This window comes from Folsomia candida, unplaced genomic scaffold (genome assembly GCF_002217175.1).
Source record: "Folsomia candida strain VU population unplaced genomic scaffold, ASM221717v1 Fcan01_Sc004, whole genome shotgun sequence".
Lineage (NCBI taxonomy): Eukaryota > Metazoa > Arthropoda > Collembola > Entomobryomorpha > Isotomidae > Folsomia > Folsomia candida.
The window spans coordinates 5,985,471-6,007,499 of record NW_019091196.1 but is presented as its reverse complement, the minus strand read 5'-3'; the positions used below and the strand labels follow the sequence as shown (position 1 = coordinate 6,007,499).

At 34.4% G+C, this 22,029-nt stretch overlaps 1 protein-coding gene across 3 annotated transcripts; it reads right to left on the bottom strand.

Annotated features, from left to right (window-relative positions):
• Nucleotides 1-2,496: 2,496 nt before the first annotated feature.
• LOC118435315 lies at nucleotides 2,497-16,077 on the bottom strand. 3 transcript variants are annotated; one of them, XM_035851201.1, is made up of 8 exons: nucleotides 14,304-16,077; nucleotides 13,198-13,864; nucleotides 12,075-12,648; nucleotides 5,895-6,337; nucleotides 5,699-5,830; nucleotides 5,576-5,622; nucleotides 5,438-5,505; nucleotides 2,497-4,813 (listed from the first exon to the last, which is right to left on the bottom strand). In XM_035851201.1, exons 4-8 carry the CDS (start codon nucleotides 6,289-6,291, stop codon nucleotides 4,450-4,452), a joined length of 1,008 nt encoding a protein of 335 aa, XP_035707094.1. In that variant the 5' UTR covers nucleotides 6,292-6,337; nucleotides 12,075-12,648; nucleotides 13,198-13,864; nucleotides 14,304-16,077; the 3' UTR covers nucleotides 2,497-4,449. The 3 variants fall into 3 exon arrangements, with proteins under 3 accessions (XP_035707094.1, XP_035707095.1, XP_035707096.1); XM_035851202.1 differs by having other exon boundaries at nucleotides 13,198-13,861; XM_035851203.1 differs by having other exon boundaries at nucleotides 12,075-12,634; nucleotides 13,198-16,077.
• Nucleotides 16,078-22,029: the final 5,952 nt, after the last annotated feature.

Genomic DNA, 22,029 nt, shown 5'->3' with positions numbered 1-22,029 from the left:
TTGATGCATTTGAATTTATTGCTCGAAATCTAGAAATGTACCATCTTAAATTCTTTGATGAAAAATCACCAATAGTATGATCATCAACATATGCAAATATTTACAAAATCGTTCGTGGGCTTCGTATTTTAATTTGCGTTTTTGTTTTTGGCCTATCTAAATACGTGTTAAACATAGCCCAGGAGAATATTTGTTTCTCCACTTGTGGGCATGTACCATTGCTGAAATTTTCAGGAATGGTAGTTTGAAAGTTGTTTGATATCGTATAAAAAAATCAGAAAAATCGTTCGTGGGCTTCATCGTTTTATAATTCATCGAAATTTAGCCCAATACGATCGTCTTAATAGATACCAAGCTTTATTGATATATTTGACAATTTGTTTGGGTGTCATTTCAGGCAAGTTTTTGAAAAAAAGCTGGAAAAAAAACGGAATGTCTTTCTAAAGCCAAATTTTCGCAACTATTATTATTTTTTTCATATTAGTCTTAGCATCAACTAAATCAACACCTTCAATTTTACTACAAGCATAAATTTTGTCACGATTCTTAACCGGCGTCAAATATGGCCTAAACTCAGATTTATAAAGGGCGTTGAAACTTTCTATTTGACAATGAAAACATTGAGTTAAAAATTCACACAAAACTTCATATTGTATTCTATTCTTCAAAACGAGATCATTGGGGAAATATTTTAATTTTTGAAATTCACGGAGATTCACATTTTTCCAATTATTTCATGTAATCAAAAATCTCATCTGCAGCTCATTTTCACAATTTATTTATTTATTGAAAACTCACAAATGGCATCTAATCTTGGCATAAGATTCGTTTTTCCAAGTTATTAAAATGTTATTCGAAAGAAGATTAACGAAATCTGCGATTCGATTTATTAACATTATGAAATTTTCCCAAATTCTCAACCGGCATTAAACTATAATTTTTTAAAGTGGGATTTCTAGGGTCGTTAAAATATGGATGTTGAATCAAGTAATCTGTAATTCAAAAATTCCAATATTACGTAAAAAAAATTGTAGAAAAGTTTTCATGTTTTCACAAATTATGCACAAACCTGGAAAATAACAATGGAACAAAGTACAAAAAGAATATTTATGGACAATTAAACAAAATCTTTTTTCCCCATTATTGCAAATAAATCGACAAAGTGGTAAATAAAATTTCACTGGAAATTATTCATTATATTGAACAACTTTCAGGTAGAGACCTGCATATAAAATAATTCGGGTCGAGTTATATCACATTCATATAATTTCGATTACTGCGAAAATATTGCTTGATCCAGATTTGCAAATTAGAAATTGAGATGCAAAAAAATCGGAGCGTTCCTCGTCGTTTTTGGCATGTTTTTTGCGATACCGATGACTGAATTGGCGGATGTTTGATTGACTTTTGACTTTAAAAAATTAATAATTGTGGGTAAATATTACTTTGTAATCTATATACAACATTATAAATTTTTCAAAAATTCTGGCATCAACTTTAATACGATTTTTTCAAGCAGATAAAATTGATCTAAAAAATTATCAAAAGTATAATTCTTTTGTACTCGATACACTTTTTATGCATTGAAAAATCTCAAACCTAAGTCATTATAAAATTTCATATTTTCATTAAATTCTCAAGTGGCATTGACCAACTACATTACTGAAATAATCTTTCTGACAAATTTAATTTAATTTAATTTAATTTCATCTTTTTCTATTTTATTAATTTGCTAAAGCGAAATCGTTCCAAGTAATTTCTTGAAAAAAAACGTTCACAAATATATATAAAGTCCCGCGTTAGCTTTTCCGTAATTAATTCATAATTGAAGAAAAACTCAACTTGTAATTAATCCTAGTTTGATACAAAAATTTTATCAAAATTCTTAACCGGCATCAAATCTAGCATAAACTCAGATTGGTTAAGGTTGTTAAAATAAATACATGCTGTTTGACTAGGAAAACATTGAATTACAAAATTGCATACAAACAATTTCGTATCCTATTCTAATATTGCTTAAAACAATATAATCGGAAAAAATTTGAATTCTCAAAACTCATGAAAATTGCTTGACAAACATTTTCACGATTTATTTTAGTTATTCGTGTGAAAATTTCAATCTGCACGTTATTTGTATACGATACTTTTTTTGAATTCTCAAGTGTATTTGTAATCATGACATATTTGTAAAGTAGGCTTTAAAATAATTTTCAAAAATATGTAACACTACGGCACCAGTAAATCTACGACTTGTTGTATTTATATAAATTTCTTTAAAATTCTTAATAGGCGTCAAATCATGGAAAAATTTTTTGAGTAGTTAAAATTTTAGAGTAGTTAAAACCAAACATGCGTGTAATTCAAAAACTTCATAAAAACTCAAAATAGTCCGTACTCGAAGTCCATGTAACAAAAAAGTACACAATTTCATGCCAAAAATTCAATATTATGTAAAAAAAATCATGCCAAGAAATCACAATTTATTCCTCCCCGAAATTTCATTCTTGTTCAAAAACACGACGATTTTTATTCATTTTTTTCATGGATAAAGTACTTAAAACAATCAATTTTTGTTGCATATTCGAGAAAAAGTTGGTTATATTGGTTAGTAAATACAATTCACATTCGGTTCTTTGGTGTAAAAACTTTAGAATTATAGTTTTCCAAAAAGTTTTTTTTTTCATGAGAAGTGATGATTTTTTTTATTAGGCATGGTTCAGGATTAATTAATTATAAACAATTAAATAACAATTATCAATTAACTAACAATTAACAAACGTGTCATTTTACGGATGGAGCAATCAAACTTTTGTATGTAGAGGTTAATCTGGTCAAAGACAACGAGTGGTTTAAATACGGTTAAAAAAGTAGCCGGTGGTTGGTGCCTGCGCGGATTTAAGATAATTTTTTTCAAGCTTTCATTAATTAATTAATTATTAAATATTTGGTTAAATGTTGTCGGTAAAAAAGGCACTATTTGGCTACTTGTGGTTTGATTTGGTTTGGTTTTTTTAGGTCAACGTAACAACTTTCTTGGTTAATTAGTGTGTATAATTAGTAATTTAATTTAAATGTAAATGGGCACTCGGGAATGATATGACTAGATATGATTAATTAAGAAATTAATTAATTAATTAATTATTAGATAAGTGCTTATCCAGACAGAAAAAGCGGTGAGTGTGACGATAACCAGCCACCTAGGTCAAGTGTCAGGTTGCCATTTATTATTACGCTCACGGGTATAATTTCACGGTTGCTTTCTCCATCCGACCATCCACTTTCACTTTCTCCTCTTTTCTCCGTAGCAATTAATCTAAACTGACAAATGGGAATGCAAACCAGGTTCAACCCAGATTATTTTTTGACCATATTAATTTTGAAGAGATACTCGTTAGAAACAACATTTAGTGATGCACTTGCGAAAATGCGCAAAATTCAGCAAGTTTTGGGCGCCGCAAATTCGCGAACACAAGTTACCGTTTCTCAGCGGAATTTGTGCTTGTGGCAGCAGTTGCACGTTTTTGCAAACTTTTGCAAAACCGAAAAAACGTTTTTCTGCAAAAAACTTAGTTTTTGTAAACTTGCGACGCCCAGACTTTTTGCTGAATTTTTCGCACCTGCAAAAGTCTCCGACTAATCCTAAACGTTGTTTCTAAAGAGTTGCTCTTTCGAACTAACATGGTAAAAAAAATCTGGGTTAAACATGGTTTGCTTCCCAATTGTGAGTACGTTTTAGTTAGTGAGTTAGTGAGTTAGTGAGTGAGTAGGTATTTAGGAATATATGTATGTAGTTGAGTAGGTAGTTGAGTTTGAGTATGGTAATAATAGGCGCATGGTATTACAGTTTACAGTTATGTATCTTATCCAATTTATACTATTTAGGTCCTGATAACGAGAGGACGATTCAGTAAAAATCATCACAAATGGAGCATCAGATAAGGTATACAGATAAGGTAGGCAGATAAGCGACTCCTCTTCCTCCGACCCACCCAGTCCTGTTAGAATTAGCTACATAACTATATTTAAAATGTATTTACATAATTAAGTTAAATTATGGTTTGTAAGGTCACGTCATATTATTACACTTGTTCCAAGATCAAGGGTTCGGTTTCGGATTTGCGGGTTCATTTGGGAGTTTTTTTTCGGAGAGGATTTGGTTGATAATTTTCGGAAATTTTCGGGTGTGGATTTGGGTAAATTTTCGATTTTGGGCTTGCATTAGCTTTTTTCAGTAAATTTTCCATCGTAGATTTGGTTTTAAATTTTTCGAGTAAAATTTTTGGATTCGAATGACGAGAATTTTCAGTATTTTTAGGAAATTTCGGACTAAACGCTTAATTTCAGACATTTTGCATTGATTTGTGGCTTAATTTGTGGCATGATTGAGGTGATTTGGTTTACATTTTTGGATAAATTTTGAAATTTTCAATAGTATTTTCGAATTTTCAATTACACGTTCGAATTCGAATTGACCGACTCTTGTCTCGGCGTGGATCGCTTATTTGTCCCGGAGGCGGTCGGGGGTCGAGAACTTTCTCCACCTGCGCCACCGGAAGAAGCCGCCGTGTCGGTGGAGGGTTGCCGGTGGGGGCGTGGTCTTTTATTCCCTGCTGCCTGCGGAGGCGGTGGTGGGGCCGAATCGGGGGGAGCATCGCCCCCCGAATTCACTGAAGCTTGACTCCCACGCCGAGATCTTTGTCCGCCTGGACCAGAACCGCCTCGCAGCAGGGTTTTAGACCCCTTCAGTAACGATACGTTCATCAAACGGGGGTTCGGTGTGTTGAAAATGGTACGATTTTCTTGAAATCGGGCTCTAAAAGATGGGAACAAATATTTTATTTGTGTACAAGAATGAATTTTTTTAGGAAACTTTTGTAATGTAACAAAATTACCACCGAGTGTGCCCAAATTGGAAATTAATTTATGTTTATTGACCGGATTTGATCAACTTTGGTAAATATTTATTACCAAAGTGTAGATCTCAAATGGCCATCGGTGTCAATTTTGTTACCAAATTGTACATATATCCCAACTGTAGGTTACTCTAGATCTTAATTATACAACGCTCGTCTTAATTAACTTAAAAATTGCATACATCGCTTTTCATATACAAAACTATATATTTCTTAAAAAATCTCTCAACAAAATCTTGCAAAAAATGCTGCAAAAAACGTTGCAAAAAAAAAACATTCTAAAAACTCTGGAGTATCAAATCGTACCAATCTTAATTACACAACGCTAACCAAAATTTACTTACAAAATTACAAGCGTCGCTTTTGATACACAAAACTTTATAATTTCTCAAAAAATCGCTTTTGATACACAAAACTTTATAATTTCTCAAAAAATCTTTCAAATAATGTTGAAAAATTTATTTTTACAAATGTAAAAAAACTCTTAATAAATATATAATTTTTTAAATAAAAAAATCTCATACTTTGCAAACAGTCGCATCACCACGCACAACGTAATCGACATGAGGACAAGTCCGATGACGACTCCAATCTAAAAATCGTTACAAAATTAACTCCTAAACAAACTTAATTAATTAATTACCACCCCAATTAACACTTACCATGGTCGGATCCGCCTGTGGGGGTTGGACTTGTTGAATCCGGGCTTCTACACAAAATTATCAAATTACTTCCACCCCCATTAATACATAAATTCCTCAGAAACTTATTTTCCCCTTATTTACCTCCACACAAATCGGCATTATCCGGCCTGGGTAAGTAACCCAGTTGACATTTGCACATGCTAATTCGACACTCCGTATGATCTCCGGAACATTGTTCGGTCGTATTACATTTTCCTCGCAGGGGGACAATCGCTACGTAGACAAAATAATTCATGTATGTAAATATTTTACGTAACTACCCGGGTATTTCCCTTACCCGTATTGTTCCTGTGTTGCAAATGCTCCGGAACGGGCATTGTGTGATGATTTTCGGGTGTCGTAACGGCCGGCATTTCAGTCGTGGTCGAGGACATTCTGAATTTCGCCATTTTTTCGACCTCCGTCGTCGCCATTTCCTTCCTCGTCGTCGTTGGCATCGTCGTTGTCGTCGCCTTATCGTCAATTGTGACCTTATCCGTGGCGTCATAATTTGCCGTCGTCACTTTTTCACTAGTTTTCGTAATTTCAGTCGTCGCCATCGAGGTCAAAGTTGACGGCGTCGTGGTGGACGAAAATGTCCCACTTTCCGTGACATCTCTCCTAACCAGGCTCCCGCTGCTGGGCGTCAGAAGGACAAAGCCGTACAAGAACAAGGAGAGAAGCGTCATCGTCATCTTGTCCCAGAAAAAAATGGATGATCCAAAAAAAATTATGCCTGCACTGTAATAAGAAAATTAAGGCCAATTTTCACTAATTGCTCTCCATCCAAGAAAGACATTATTTCTAATTAACAACTAATTAAATTAAGTAAATCTTTTGTTGCTCGCATTTTAAATGAGACAATGTCAAGTCGTTTGCGGCACAGTTTTTTTTCTTCGAACGAGTTACTTCCCAATTCCCAGGATTACTTAATTCGCATCTTTTCTTTCCTCTATCGCGTTTCCATTTTCCGGCCACTCGAAACTTGAGAATCGCAACCCTTTGAATAAATTATTTATTCATGGACAGCACAGCAACGATGTAACATTTGCATCCTCGCTTTGCGCCAAGTCTCTGTCGAAACTTGTTACTCTAGGCTGACAAATAAACCCCGTTATTCGAGATCTTAAGTAACAATGTGATGGGGTCCGTACAAAAGGAGGGACCGTGCAGAAAGGATGACAGTTATGCCTCCTTTTCTATTGGTAACCTTTGACCTCGTGGTATCTCTACCAGGTCAAAAATGGGGTCATGAGGTCAATTATATATATATACACCATGACATCCTTTCCAGACGACCCTATTATTGCGTAAAATTTTCCATTCTATGTATATGAAGTTTCCCACTTTAAACAACCAGACAAAGGGACACGCTAAATAATGTGGTCATTGTTTTGAGTGCACTGTAACCACTTGCAAGAAATAACGGCAAGAAAGTGGTAACAAAATTGTTACCGATTTGTTACTGTGTCGAAATGAAACGAAATGACACGAAATGCACTGCATTTAATGCAGTTTATTGCACCTCACTTTTCTTTCTTTTCACAGGGCAAGAAATGTACCAAAGCCGCAAAAAACGAAACACTGAATTTGGTAAAAAATTTATTACCGGTTTGTTACCGAACAATAATTGTCCACGAAATCCTATAACAAGAGCAATTTATTTGTGTGAAAGTATCAATTTTCTCCACAAATTCTCACCAAAATCCTTACCAACACTGTGAAAGCCAGCCTAAATTTTCCCACTACATTATTTAGCGTGCCCAACACACCATAATTTCCATCCAAGTATCTAAACCCCAACTTATAAATTACATCGAATTACATGTAAAATTCACAGAAATTGGCACCAACCACCAACCAACATTCCCTCCGATCCAAAAGCCAACTAAATATGTACGAATGTATCTAGGTAAAATTCCTCCTGTAAGAAACGACTTATCGTCCGCTTAAGAAAAAAAACTTGCCATTGTTTGAATCAATACTGCTAAAATATTCATCAGAAGGGAAAGAATACGATGAGAAAATAAAGTGGGCAAGGAAGAAAAATGAAAAAAATGAAATAAAAACAATTGCTTTCGCTTGGATGGTGGGTAAATAGGGTTAAAAAATTATGTATATATCCCACTTTTTTTGTTCTTGCCGTGGGATTAGGATTATTTGGAGGGAGACGACTTAGTTAGTAATCCATCAGAGAAATTAAGTAGGCAGTCGGGCCGGTGGTGGAAACGAGGGATCAAAGGTATGAAATTTTGTGAGAGAGAAAGTCAAGCCGACTTTAGACCAGGCTTAAGAAGACCCGGGTGAAAGTGAGATGGGGTATGAAAATCGGGGAATATTTCGTTATTTATGTATGTATATAATATGTAAGGTGTATGGATGTAGCTTGTTGAATGAAATGAATAGCGGACTAGGGTTCTGGTTAAGTGGGTTTTTTGTTGAGGTGAAAATTTGGGGATTTTGTTTCCTGGTGAAAATTTAGTTTTTACTTTTTTTTGTGAAAGTGAGATTTGGTATTTTCTGGTGAAAACTTAGTTTCGAGTTTTTTGAGTGAAAGACAGATTTCTATTTTGTGTTAAAAATTCAGTTTCTACTTTTTGATGAAAGAAATTTTAAATATTATGTTAAAATGTTCAGTTTCGAATTTTTTTGTTGAAAATAAGATTTTTAATTTTCTTGTAAAATTTCTGATTATTTTTCCGTTGAAAATTCAGCTTCTAATTTGATTTGTTGAAAGTTGGATTTTCCTATAAAATTTCTAATTTTCAATTTTCTGTCAACAACTTAAATTTTTTGGATTAGAAATTTAGTTTCCAATTTTTGTTCCTTAGCTTTCAATCGAATGGAACCTTTAGCTACATTTTGGTCTATTAACATTCTAGAATATTTTTAAAGTGCTGTGAACCTCAGCAAATTCTAGCAAAATTTGTAAATTTCTTTATATTATTTTTCTAGACTTCTTTAATTACTTAATAATAACACTTATTAGTTATTCCTAATGTGACACAGGGACTGATTACAGCTAATATTTTGATGCAAAGTCGTATGTTCACCAAGTTCAGAGAATCTCAAAATTTTTTACGCAAATACCATCAATACCATCAATATGTTTTAACACTATTTAACAGGTTACATTTTTGTTATTTTGAGTGATTTAAATGTCATTACTGAAACAACAAATAGCTGCACAATAAAATAGTACTTGCAGGTTGGCAACGATGCGCTCTAAAAATATTACCGACATAGCTTATCGGTCCAGTCCGATCCTATTTTGAAAACAATGTTACACATTCGAAATAAAAATTACTTGGATGACTTTAACATCCTTATATTTCATACAATTTGCAAATTAGCAGGGAGGAATGACCAATTACATTTGTTGAAAAATAGGATTCCTACATTGAAAAAGTACTGACAAGGTCGAAAAGATTATGATTTTTTTACCTCAAAGCCCAAAAGTCACATTCCAGGACATTTTTTTCTTTGTGTTTTTATTTTTATTAAGTAGAGACAACTCATCTTGAGCATTAGAATGCGAATCGAATGCGATGCATTCGAATCGCGAATATGCGAATCGCCGTTGTGCTATTTCTTAACGCAGTGATTTATTGAAAATGCAATTTTGAAATTTTGCCCCATAAGCCAAATGTTATAACTTTATAGCCCATCCACATTTCAACTCTCACCGAGGTGTAAAGATGTGAAAATCATCCAAATAATTCTGGAAGTAAAATGTAATGAGGTTTGAAATACCGATTTTGCGTGTGTGTTTTTTGTGTCAGTAAAAGCCACAAGAAATTTCAATCTGCTAAAAATATCGTTCCAATTAATATTTCTACAATTTACCTTGAATGATGCTATTATAGGAAAAAAACTTTGATAAACGTATGTATGAACTATCAACTAACTAAATGCATCTCTACGTAAATATGTAACCCTGTACTGACGGCAAATTTTAAAAAAATTGCAAAATTTTCAAAATTTTCAAAATTTTCTCAAGCCTGCAACGCACTAAATAATATTCACGCTTTCATTATAATTGTAACTACTATAAGATCAACTCTGTATCTCTTCCATTTTAGGATATGGATATGAATATGAATATGAAATACACATATGAAACACACATATGAAATACACAAATATGAATTTCATAAAATTGAGCAATTTTGAACAAAAATTTTATGAAAACGTTTTTGTGCTGGCGCAATTTCACCCAGAAAATAAATTCCCAATTTTACCATTGTTATCATTACTTTTTTCAAAAAAATTCCACCCAATTTTCAAAATCTGACCCATTTTCATACGATACGATACGAAACACTGCAACCATTTACTTATGAGGAATGTCTCGCGTGGGAGGAAGTGAGATGAGAATACAGAGCCAAAAAGTCGATTGTTCTCTCATCTCCACATCCTCGGGTCGATATCAGACTCGTCACCTCTCCACCAAAAATTTTATTGCGGCTTATTTTATTCCGCTATGCATCACTTTCTTCAACTTTAATTCGAAAATTCACACCCAACTAAAATTTCACAGAAGCTTAATGAATTGAGTAAAAGTTAAAAAATAAAATAAAAAACTTTCTCTCTTCATTACAACACTGTAAATAATTTGGTAACAAAATTGTCACCGGACGGGTGAAATCACTATTTGTAAAATTCTCAGGGCATTAAAATTGACATTTTGGGCATGAAAATAAATTCCCTAAGCATTTATTTGGGTATTAATTTAAATTCTGGGCAAGCAGGGTAAATAAATCGGGCATGCCATACAAAAATTCTCAATTTTCCCTGCACCGTTAAAAATCTGGTAGAGTTACGTACGTACTCCGTACTGGCTTTGGTTTGGTAATAAATTCCTACAGGATTGGTAGTAGACTGTTTCTGAGCGGTAAATTTTTCATTTCTACAACATTTCGGGGACCATTCGTTATTACCGTGTCGTTAGAGTCAAATATATATGTACTCCGGTAAGTAAGGATTTAATACCAGTTTTCTAAGAGTGTGGGCATATATACAACTCCACCACGTTGGTAATAATTTGTTCCTCGACGGTGACTGATCAGGTAAAGCGTTTCACCAATTATTTGTGGTATGATAAATATACATATACCAGTTTTTTATCCACGGGTAACTCCACGAAATTCTACTCTGTTACCAATTTCTGTAAATAAAGTTATCATCCTATTTTTAAAATCTCTTACATTTGCTTAAAAAAATCATTATCAAATTGGCAGCAGAACATATTTATGTAAACGGTAACAATTTGTCAGAAATCGTATGTTTAAAATCATTTTGATACTTTGGTTCCCACATTATTTAGAGGAATATACAAAATTCACAGCTAAAGTCGTCCTCCTCTCAATCCTCACCCTTTTTCTAACTTTTACTGTAAATACGAAATCTGAATAACAATAGTGCGTCTAGCCCACCTAAAATTCTCATCACACTTCGTCAAACCCCAAAAAGTTTGTCACAACTTTCTCCTCTTTCTTTACATAATTTTACTGTTTTTCTTGAAAAAACACGTACGTTAGAAGGAAAAATAAATAAATAATCCCCGTCTCCTCACGAGCAACTAAATATTTTCGTCTCAACTTTCTTCCAAAAGGGAAAGTTACGTTGTTCAAAGTTACGTAACAGGACACAAGCCGGCTTAAGTACACATACGTAAGAAGAAATTTTTGGGGCACGTTGCCCCTCACACGATCAAGGTTTGGTTTGGTAATGCATATTTTATTGCTGCATTTGCTCGGTTTTTGGTTTTTGTGGGCAATTTGATAAGGCTTTTGATATGTATGAAATTGGCAATAATTGAGTACTTCATTACACAGTTGGGCAGGTTTAGCTACAAATTTTGGTACCAATTTTGGTACCAATTTTTAACCAGGACAATTTCCTGATGGGTTTTTTGATATAAAATTTCTGAAGCTGATGAATTGTTACCAATTTTGGTCAACATGTGTTCCGATGCCAATTTGATAATGTTTTTTTATATGCAATTGACCATGATTTGTAGACAAGTTCAGGTACCAATTTGATCAATTTAGTCAATAAGTGCATACATACATACAATTTCAAGATGCCCTTTTGATTTTGACAAATTGTTACTAATTTGATCGCATTTTGTTACCTGTTTAATCACTATTTTACCAACTCAGATAATGCCATGTACAAAATTAGACAAGTTTAGGTGCCAATTTGATCAAAATATTTTTACCAGTTTACCCTACACAATTTCAAGATCTCCTTTTCATATATTATTCCCCACGAAGTGTTACCAATTTGGTCTCATTTTGTTGTGAAATACAACTTCAAAATGCACTTTTCATATCATGTTCCCATGTTATCATGTTACAAATTTGGTCACATTTTATGTCACCTATTTAATCCCATTTTTCCCCCAATTCATACAACAAAATCCTCCCAATTTCTATCAATTCACCCCATAAAATCTGTCCCACTTTCTCCTTACCTTTCTCAATTTATCGCTCCTTCCTTCTTCCTCCGTCGTAAATATTTTCCAGTCTCTCAATCCTTCCAGAATCCTGATATAGCACCAGCACCACCACCACCACGTGATATCGCAATCTTCATTAATTCCCCACCACGACTACATACCCACGAACCTCGCCAAGCCAACAAATCCCATCACCAGCAAAGAACCACCACCACCACCCAGAGTGAAAGTTACGTCTTAAATGTTCCCCAGCTCCTCGTTTTCCTCTTCGACTTTCACCTTTTGTTTTATCCTCGGAACCCACTGAACCGAAACAACAGCGACTTTGCTTTCTCCTTCTCAGAGTCAGTAATGAATTGACAAAGGCAAAGGCAAAGGTGAGATGAGATGAGAAAGCACAAGGCAAGCAGACCTGCTTCCTTCCTTGCTCCTTTCTTCAACGGGTTACTTGCTTGTCTGTCACCTCAAATATTTTCGGGGAACTTATTTATCAGACAAATGATCCCAGTCGGTATATTCTCTCCTCTCGGTGATTGATGTCCTCTTTGATTCGTGTTGTTTTCCTGCTCCTTTCTCTGGTAAGAATGGGCTGAGTAATAATGGATATGTTAGACGTGTTTCTCACGGATTTTGGTAAAAGCAGGGGTAAAAAATCGAGTAACTTAGCACAAACAATGGTTAGTGTTTGTCAATTGCGCAAAAGTACGATAATTGTTCTGAGAAGGTATTTGGCTATGCGTTCAGTTTAATATTACTTAAATAATTTTGTGGCGAAACTGTTGTAAGCAAAATTTCTAAACTATTGAGTTGACAGACAAACAAACCTGCCAAGTAACCTTCAGAATTTGTTGCGACTAATAATAATGGACGAACAGTAGTGTGTCACTTGACCACTTTTGCAGAATTGGCGAATTTAAGAAGGTTTAAAGACGGCAAAAACGCGAATTTTCACCATGCGAAATTATACGGTTTTAACCTCATGGTGAAAATACGCGTTTTTTACACCAACTTAAACCCTTCTTAAGTTCGCCAATTCTGCAAAAGTGGTCAAGTCCCAGAATAGCTGTTACATATATGTGTTTAGTTTCTCGATTTTTTAGCCCTAGTTTCACAAAGATCCGTGAGAAACACGTCTAACCTGTGTATTGTAGGTGAAAGTGGGAGAATAGAAAGCTCCGTATTCTTCTCTCTTTTGTGGGTGAGCGATGAATGGATTATTATTCTTCTTCTTATTATTATTATTATAAAGTGGTGTGAGAGCCGGATTTGTTTTTTTTGGTCGGAGGTCGGATGTCGGACGTTGGAGGTTGGACTTTCACTTCCTGCAGGGGAAAGATTGTGCTCTTTTTTTGGAAAGATTCACGGAAAGCAATCACTTATCCGTTGGTCGTGTCGTAAAGGATGAGTTGATAGTTTTATGTATACTTTTTTATTTTTTTCTGGCCGATGGTTGCTGTTTTTTGAGCGGATGGATATTTGTATGTTTTAGGTTTAGTTATCAATTTGAAGGAAAAAAGTAGAGATAGGGAAAAAATTGGTTGAGTGAAAATCTATCTAAATCGTAATCCTAGGATTTTCTGAGATATTGCGCAAACAAGTAAGGCAAAAAGGTTTACAAGGTATTGGTTATGTTTTCGGCTTCGTAAGGATTACTGGAATTCGCTGATGTGTTGCAATTTTCTGGTTTGGTTGGTGGGTTTGGGTTGTTGGGAGAGAGACTTTTTCGTTTTTTTGGTCTTCTCCTTTGATAAATATTTTGAGAGAAGAGAAGTGGTTACAATTTGAGGGGATGAAGAATAAAGCTGCTTTTGGGAGAGGATACACTAAATAATGCGGGGGAAATTTTTGACTTTTTTTATTACCGGGCGGTGACAATTTATAGGTGAGCAGTAAGTTTATGAAATAATTGGTTTGAGGATGTAATTAAAATTTGAGTAAACCGATTTGCAGTTGTCTGCTACCAGTTTGGTAATTGTTCGGTACCGGTTTGGTAATTGCTCAGTACCAGTTTGATAATTGCTCGGTATCAGTTTGGTAATTGGTCGTTATCAGTTTAGTACCATATTTTGTTACCAATTTAGTTGATAAGTCTGTGAAATAAAATAAAACTCTTTTACCACAACAATCAAACCTGTCTGTTACCAATCAAAAATACGAAATATTTTCGCGCTATACCTAATCACCTATACGTTTCGTCACACATCGCCCCTTACCTACCTTAAGTAATACTAATTTTATCCCCACATTATTTAGCGTGTCTCCACGACTGTTTTAACTCCTTGTCTCTCTTTTCCTTCTTATTCCAGGGCAGGGCGTGGTTTCGTTAAACCAAACCAAATAAAACAAAAAGCCCACAAAATCCAGAATCAACTTGTTGTCGTCTGTGTCCCACCTTGTCAAGATATTTATCGAATTTTCTCCCCTTTATTTGTCCTCTTCTCTCTCCGCTAAAACCTGCAAGATTTTGTACACGAATTTTTTTGCACACAAATTTATTTTTGCACACAAGAATCCTCTCTCAACTCAGTAACCTTCCCGTGAAGAAAATGTCAACATTTAATACGCAGCAGGTGAATCCTATTCACGGGACACGTTTCCCCCCTAAAAAAAGAAACTCGGCCACTACACGAAAAGGTCACCAGCATAAATCCAGTCTAGTCCAGGATCGAATAAAGTAGCCTTTTTGTCCACATCCACACTTTAATTGATACCCAGACTTGATCTCGGATATAAAACAGGTCCGAGTAGCAAAAACCAATCCAACTCCGCAGCTCCGGTGGGAACGGGAGAAACACTAGACGAGAAATTGATGCAATTCTGGTCTCAGATTCTCACTGAAAGCAACTTCTTCCTTAGTTCCTTTCCTCCCATTTCCGTTTATCGACGGTGGTAATAGTAATAAATCTAATTATTTTACAGCTCTCTCGCTGGTTCGTCACGAGTTATTTATTTGCACCACTTTCGGCTATTCGCAAATTTAATTCGATCGAAATTTCATGTATTTGTAAACTTTAAAACTTTCACTCGTAGATAGTTAAATAAACAGTTTCGAGTTGTTTGTGTTTAACTTTCATGAACATCAATTTCGCCTAAACTTTGTGTCCCCCCTTGACGATAGGCAGGCGGATAAGTACACGCGAAATTGAGACACATGCACACACACACACGGAGAAAGAGAGAAGTCAATAATTTATAATGTTCACTTCATTCGACGAAATGTGCGATCAATACTTTCACCACGTTTACAATTCACATTTCCAATCATATCTTGACACGAAATTCGGACAGGTAGACAGACAGAGGGGAAAATCTAATGTATAAATTTATTTGTGTATGTATGTACATACGAGAAGCAATTACTTTTTGCAAGTGCAAAATTTAGAGGGGAGAGAAAAAGAATCCAATAATTTTTAGCAGCACTATGATGTCTTATTTTTTGTGAAATGTACACATTTTTTGCACGGCATGAAATTTTTTGCAAGTTTTTTTAGCAGAAATTAGTCGATATTTGGTACAATTTGTATTGTTTTCCCAAAATGCCCCCACTTTGTTCAGAAAATTATGGCAAATTTTTAGCACCTACTGTGTAGCAGTTTTATATTTTCTGAAATGTTCACATTTTTTTGCACAGAACAAATTTTTTGCAAGTAATTTTAGCACAAATTTGTCGATGTTTTTTTACAATTCGAATTTTTTTCCCAAAAATTCCCCCCACTTTTTTACAAAATTAGTGGAAAATTCCCCCCAAAATTTCCCCTTCGTTTATTCCCAACAAAAGCTCAACTTTCTCTCTTCTTCTCCTCCTCCTCGTATGGTTTGGGGAACACTGCGAAGTGGGAATATCTCATTACGGAATTTTTTTCGACTTTCTCCTGCTTTCTCCTCGACACATAAGTAAACTAGCTACCCGACCAGACCAGGCAGCCAAGTAGAGTAGAGAAAAGTAAGGCAGCGATCATGCCGTGAATGCGATATCGTCGTATCGTCGTCCATATATTTCTTCAGTGCGTGCGCTCGGCTGGAGTGAAAGCAGGCTGCAAGAAGGAAGGAATCCAATCCTACACTGCAGTACTTTCTCCCTGCAGTGTCGGGAGGGTCGGGAGGAGGCTTGAGTGAGAGAGGTGGACTGCTCTATGCAAAAAGTGTATGTACAAGGAACGGCCAAGCGTACTTTATGGGAGGGTGGGACACTTTATGGGAAGATTTTGTGTGTCCGTCCGTCCGTCTGTAGGAATAATGAGTCTTGAAAGAATTAGCTTTTTTCGAATAAAAGTAAAAGGCGTTGTAGGTCATAAGGTCACGGCGACGGGGTGATGAGGTCAACGATCAAATATTCGACATTAAAGTTTTGACCCTTTTAAACGTAGTTTGGGGTCGGAATTTTAAAAATCGCCATTGTTTCGACGAATGATGACCCCGCCACATTGTTGGCGAGGTCAAAGGTCGAAAATGTTAAATTTTTAATTTCGCACGTTTTATGTAGACGTTTGCTAACGAAAGACGACGTAAGGGACGGATATCTCGTTTGGTTTCACGCTCTTGCTACATTTCGTTTGCAACGGTTTATTTCCTATTTTACGAGTAGGAGGAGGGCTCCCTCCTACCAAGTTTCATTACAATACAGACAGTAGAGCTGTACAATGGGCATGGGAATAAATAAACGCCTGGTAAAAATCTTACCAATTTTGGGCAAAAAATATGTATTTTAGAAATAGGAACTATCCTGAGATGGGAATCTTAATTAGAGAAAAATTCCACAATTCTTTCAACAATTAAATACCGGATGCAAAACTATACCAATCTGAATCATATACTAAAGTTGTATAAAGAAAGTAAGCCATTAAAATAATTTTCTATTAAGAATTTTGGGCATTTTAAGGCATGGCATAATCTCTTGATGATGAACACGCAGAGCATTTCAGTCATAAATATTTATAAAAGTTTTTAAAAAAATTTAAAACTTTAAAAAAATTTAAAATTTAAAAACAAAATTTAAAACTTAAAAAAAATATTTAAAAAGAAATAACTCTAATGCGTGATTGCAAATTGAAGTTTTGTTAACATTTGACGCCATCAAGTAATATATGGATCGAGAAACTTTGAAAAGTTGTGCAGATCCGTATTTCTGGCAACCGAAATTGTTTCCTTAAAACTGTTATATTTTTATTTACTGGTGATCCTATTTTCTTATGAATTTTTGAAATTTTTTTGTAACGTAGGCTAGACATACATACATACATATTTTACATATTTTCTAATAGTTATACAAAATTATTAATAAAAATAAATTAAAAAAAGCTTAAGTAAACGAAGAAAACAAGCTGTTATCGTCGTTCACTAAAATAAAGTTTCTAAATCCGTGTTCATATCACGGTTTATAATTTTCGGTTAATAACCGAGCAAAGTTGGGACCAATTTGGTCGCATTTTATTACCATCTTCGGTTCTAATAAATTTCAATTTCTTTCTCTACCCTTTTGGTAACAAAATTGTGAACCAACGCGGTATAAAAGTCGTGTAATATTGCCCAAAGCCCAGAAAATAAATCCTCTGGATTTTGACCATGCCATAAATTCCGTGGCCATTTATTTCGTCAACATGCCAAAATTTGAGCAAGTACAACTCTAAATTCAGCACAATCAGCAGCAGCTTCTCCGCATTTTGACCATGGCATAAATTCCTTTGCCACTTATTTTAACAATTTCCTACTCATGGCATAAATTTAAGTTTAAGGGAAAATGGGACAAACTTGAGCCAAGTACAACTCTAAATTCTTCACAATCAGCAGCAGCCTCCTAGTCTGGCTTGTTTTTCGGTCTGAATGACTCCAACAGCAGCAGCAGCCTACCAGGTTTCTGTAGCCAACCCGTTTTCGGATGGGAGAACAACGACGATGGGAGCCATTAAATTCTGGTGGGAAAGGTTTCACTGCTTAATACCCGAGACGAGACGTGGTATCGTCGCCACACATTAAATGCACTTTTTTGTTTGACAAAAACACTAAGCTAGTTTTACGTAACAGGTTATTTTTCCCAGGGACGGAATACTTTCGCTGGTATTTCGAAAATAGCAAGACTTTTTATAAAGCGAAACTTATTTTCAAAATCTTTTTCAAGTACAATTCTTATTCTTATATATCATGAGACCACATCTAATCTTAATTTTTAGTAATAATAACACTTAAAATATTATTGGTGGCATAAACACCTCGCAAAATTTGTAAAATGTGAAATATTTTGAAGAAAAGTTTTTCTGAAATTTATACGAAGAATGATAACATAAAAATTGCAGGTCATTTTTCCAGGGTCGAAAAATATTTTCTTTTAATATTTCGAAAATAGTAAGATTTTTTATTACGGGAAATGTACTTGCAAAAATGTATGAAGTGCAATCCTTAGTTATAAAGACTGACAAGACCTGCTTTTGAATTCTAAATAATAACACTCTTAAAATATTATTTCTGGCATGAACTCTTCTCAAAATTTTAAAAACGTCAAATATTTTTAAAGAAAAGTTTTCCTGAAATTTATGCCAAGAATACATAATAACATGACAATTACAGATTATTTTTTTTGCGGGACGAAATATTTTTTTGATATTTCGAAAGTGATAGGATTTTTTATAACTGGAAATTTGTGTATAAAATTTTGTAGTATGTATTAATTTGATTTGATATGTGCGATACCTATAACCTACTTTTTAAGTTTGGGATAATAACACTCTCAAAAAATATTATTGCTGGCATGCATGAACACCTCTCAAAATTAGTAAAATTTGAAATATTTTTAATGAAATGTCAATTTCTTAAAATTTTAATGAAGAATAATAACATGAAAATTGCGGGTTATATTCTTTTCAGTGACAAAATATTTTCTTTCGAAATTTCGAAACTAATAAGAATTCTTATTGCGGGAAATTTTATTATACACTTTTGAATTGCAATTCGTAAAATTTATAATTCCAAGAAGTGCCAGACCTACTTTCAATTTTGTATTAATAACACTCTTAAAATATTATTGCTGGCATGAAAACCTCGACAATTTATAAAATTTGAAATATTTTTAATGAAATGTGAATTTCCAGAATCTATAGGAAAGTCATAAATACTTATTTTTAAAATACCCAAAATGCGTACATTGCAATTTAAAGTTTTGTCAGTTTTTGACGGCATTAACAAATACGTAGAATATAAAGTTTAATACCTAATTGTGTCTAGATTCAACTTTGGTATAACAAATTATTTCTTTCAAAATGCTATTTTCTATATATTTTTGATCAAATTTTCTTATGAATTTTTTGCAATTTTTTTTGTAACGTAGGCTAGACATACATATTTGCTAATAGTTATTATTACAGAATAATTTTGTCCAATTATGGCCGCATGAATAACCATATCATTCTTTTAAAAGAAAACTAATAAAATATGAAAATTGTCCTAAAAATAAGCACTTTTGGGATATTAATTAGTTAACCGTACCATTTTTAATGGTCCAATCAAAGAAGAGGAGAAGTATAAATTAAAAACTTTCTCCAACCGCAAAACTGCGAAAAATTTCACATATTTTCCAAAGATCACAATCTCAACCTCATCAATATTTTACCCACATCTCCTTTTAATTCATATTTCCTCTCATTTCCTCCCCTCTAAAACTGTAACATACACATTTTATCTCATAAAACTTTCCCCACTTTCACCACCACATTACATACATTCTCCTCTATCCACCCAATCCACCCAAATTGAGACGCCTGCCCAAACCATTTGCTGGCTGCATGTGTAACACACGAAAAAAATCCCACTTTTTTTCACCCACCTTTCTCTCCTCGTTCCATGATAAATGCTTCCTCCAACGGAATGATGACTTTCTCCGGATCCCCGAAATATGCAAATTTCCACTACATACTCTGCCCGTTAGTGTAGCGTTTCGCATAAAAAAGTCTTTAACAGGCATGCATCAACTCAACTCAACCGTACGCCAAACGGAACGCCAAGCCCAGACCGGGCCAGGCAAATTTCCACTCTTTCCAGCAGGATCATTAGGTTGACGAATGAAATGAACGAGGTATGTATTGTGTGTGTGTGTGTAAATACGTAGGTTAGGTTTGGCAGCGTTGGTATTCGCAAAATAAAAGACAGACAGCAAATGAATGAGGAGAGAAAGAGAGAGATAAACAGCCTCAAACTAAAGCTGCAGCTTAGTTAAATAATGAATAAAAGGAGAGCGAGGTTCTCACGAGTTGATCACATTTTCGGAAAATGAGAGGATGAGTGAAAGCGGGGGAAGGGTGGCGTAAAAATGATGTGTTTTTTGCGTTTTTTGGCAAAAATTTAGCGATTTGTTCTTCTGTTTTTTAAATTTTTTTCTACAGAATTATGTATGTGTGAGGACGGATGATGTTAATTTGATGCGAATTTTTATGCTAACTTGAGGAGTTCGTTTTACTTTTGTTAGATTTCAAGTTTGACTCACATTTTTTTCAAAATCACGTTTAGAAAGTAATTAAATACCTTGGTACTATTCAAACTTGATCCTTTTCATTATTTTTATTGTAGAATTATGTATGAGGATGGTTAATTTGATATGGATTTTATTTATGCTTCACTCCCTGCTAACTTGTAGAATGGATACTTTGATTCATCTTACTTTTGTTAGATTTAAAGTCCGACTTACATTTTTTCGCAAGATTAATAAAGCAATTCAATAATATTCAGATTCTATTTCCTTGATGTGCATATGAAGAAGCACTTACATGATATTTGAAAATTTTGTATTTCACAGGAGCTAAATATTCAACTTTTAAGCACAAAAAAACGTGGTCTGAATTTTCAGAAAAAGTATCAAAAAAATGCATGGATTTTCTTAAAAGACCCGTTTTTTAGGCACCTGCTGGTATGGTGGATGGAGATGGAAGCAGGCCAACGTTATTATTACGGGGAAGGAATGTGCAAGTGAAAGTGAAAACGAAATCAAATCCGGAGACGAAAGTAAAATAAATGTAGCAATGTGAGCAGCGCTTCCTTTGCCCGCTGGGTTTTACGAGAGTGGGGCCCATGCGGATAAAATGTCAGCACCTTCCTTGCATCAAGGTCAAGGGGCGACCTTAAGGTCAAGTTATGGTCACCCGGTAAAATCCCAGTACTATAACTTAAATAACTTAAATCTCCAAATTGGTAACAAATCGTGGTAATAATCGTCACAAAAAAATAGCTGTTATTCCATGAGGAAATTCTATCACGTAGTTCTTTGTAACTTTGGGAAAATTCGAAAATTTACAAACTTTTATAATATTTCTAAACAAAATTATTTTTAGTTAAAAAAAATACGGATAAAAAAATCTGAGATGTTATCTGGCAGAGTTAATCTACATGGCATAAAAAAATCATTTAAATAAATTTTGTCTTTTTTTATATTTTTCTGAACTAGCTTATAATTTTTTTGAAACTTGCTCAGATCAAGGGTGTCTCTTTATTTTGGGGAAAGTTTGTAAATTTTTTTTACAAAATTTACGGATTTTACAAAGTTACCAAGGTCTGCACAAGTAAATTGCCTCAAAAAATCGTCACCACACGTGCATGACAGTCCTTGCCCTGGAATGGCCTGACATGTGACGTCCTTTCTGTATGCCAGGTGCCCTATGACCTCGGGAGTACACAGATTGGATTATAATGAGACGACTGAACAGAATACTCGACTATTTTTGCGGAACAATTTCTTTCCCCGAGTTTTTCCAGCTTTTACCTCAAACCTTTCAACGTGTCATTCTTCACTTACAATGCGATACAACAGATAAAAAAGAACGACGACGAGGACTCTTATCAAATTATGAAATCATTTCCATAAAGAAAACTCTTAGAAATTTAGGGATACAATTTTCTCATGAATTAAATTCGACTCTCCCGTGGCGGCGGCGACATGTGTACCAAATTGGTGACGAAAACAATATAATTGTCTTTTTGATATCAATTGAAT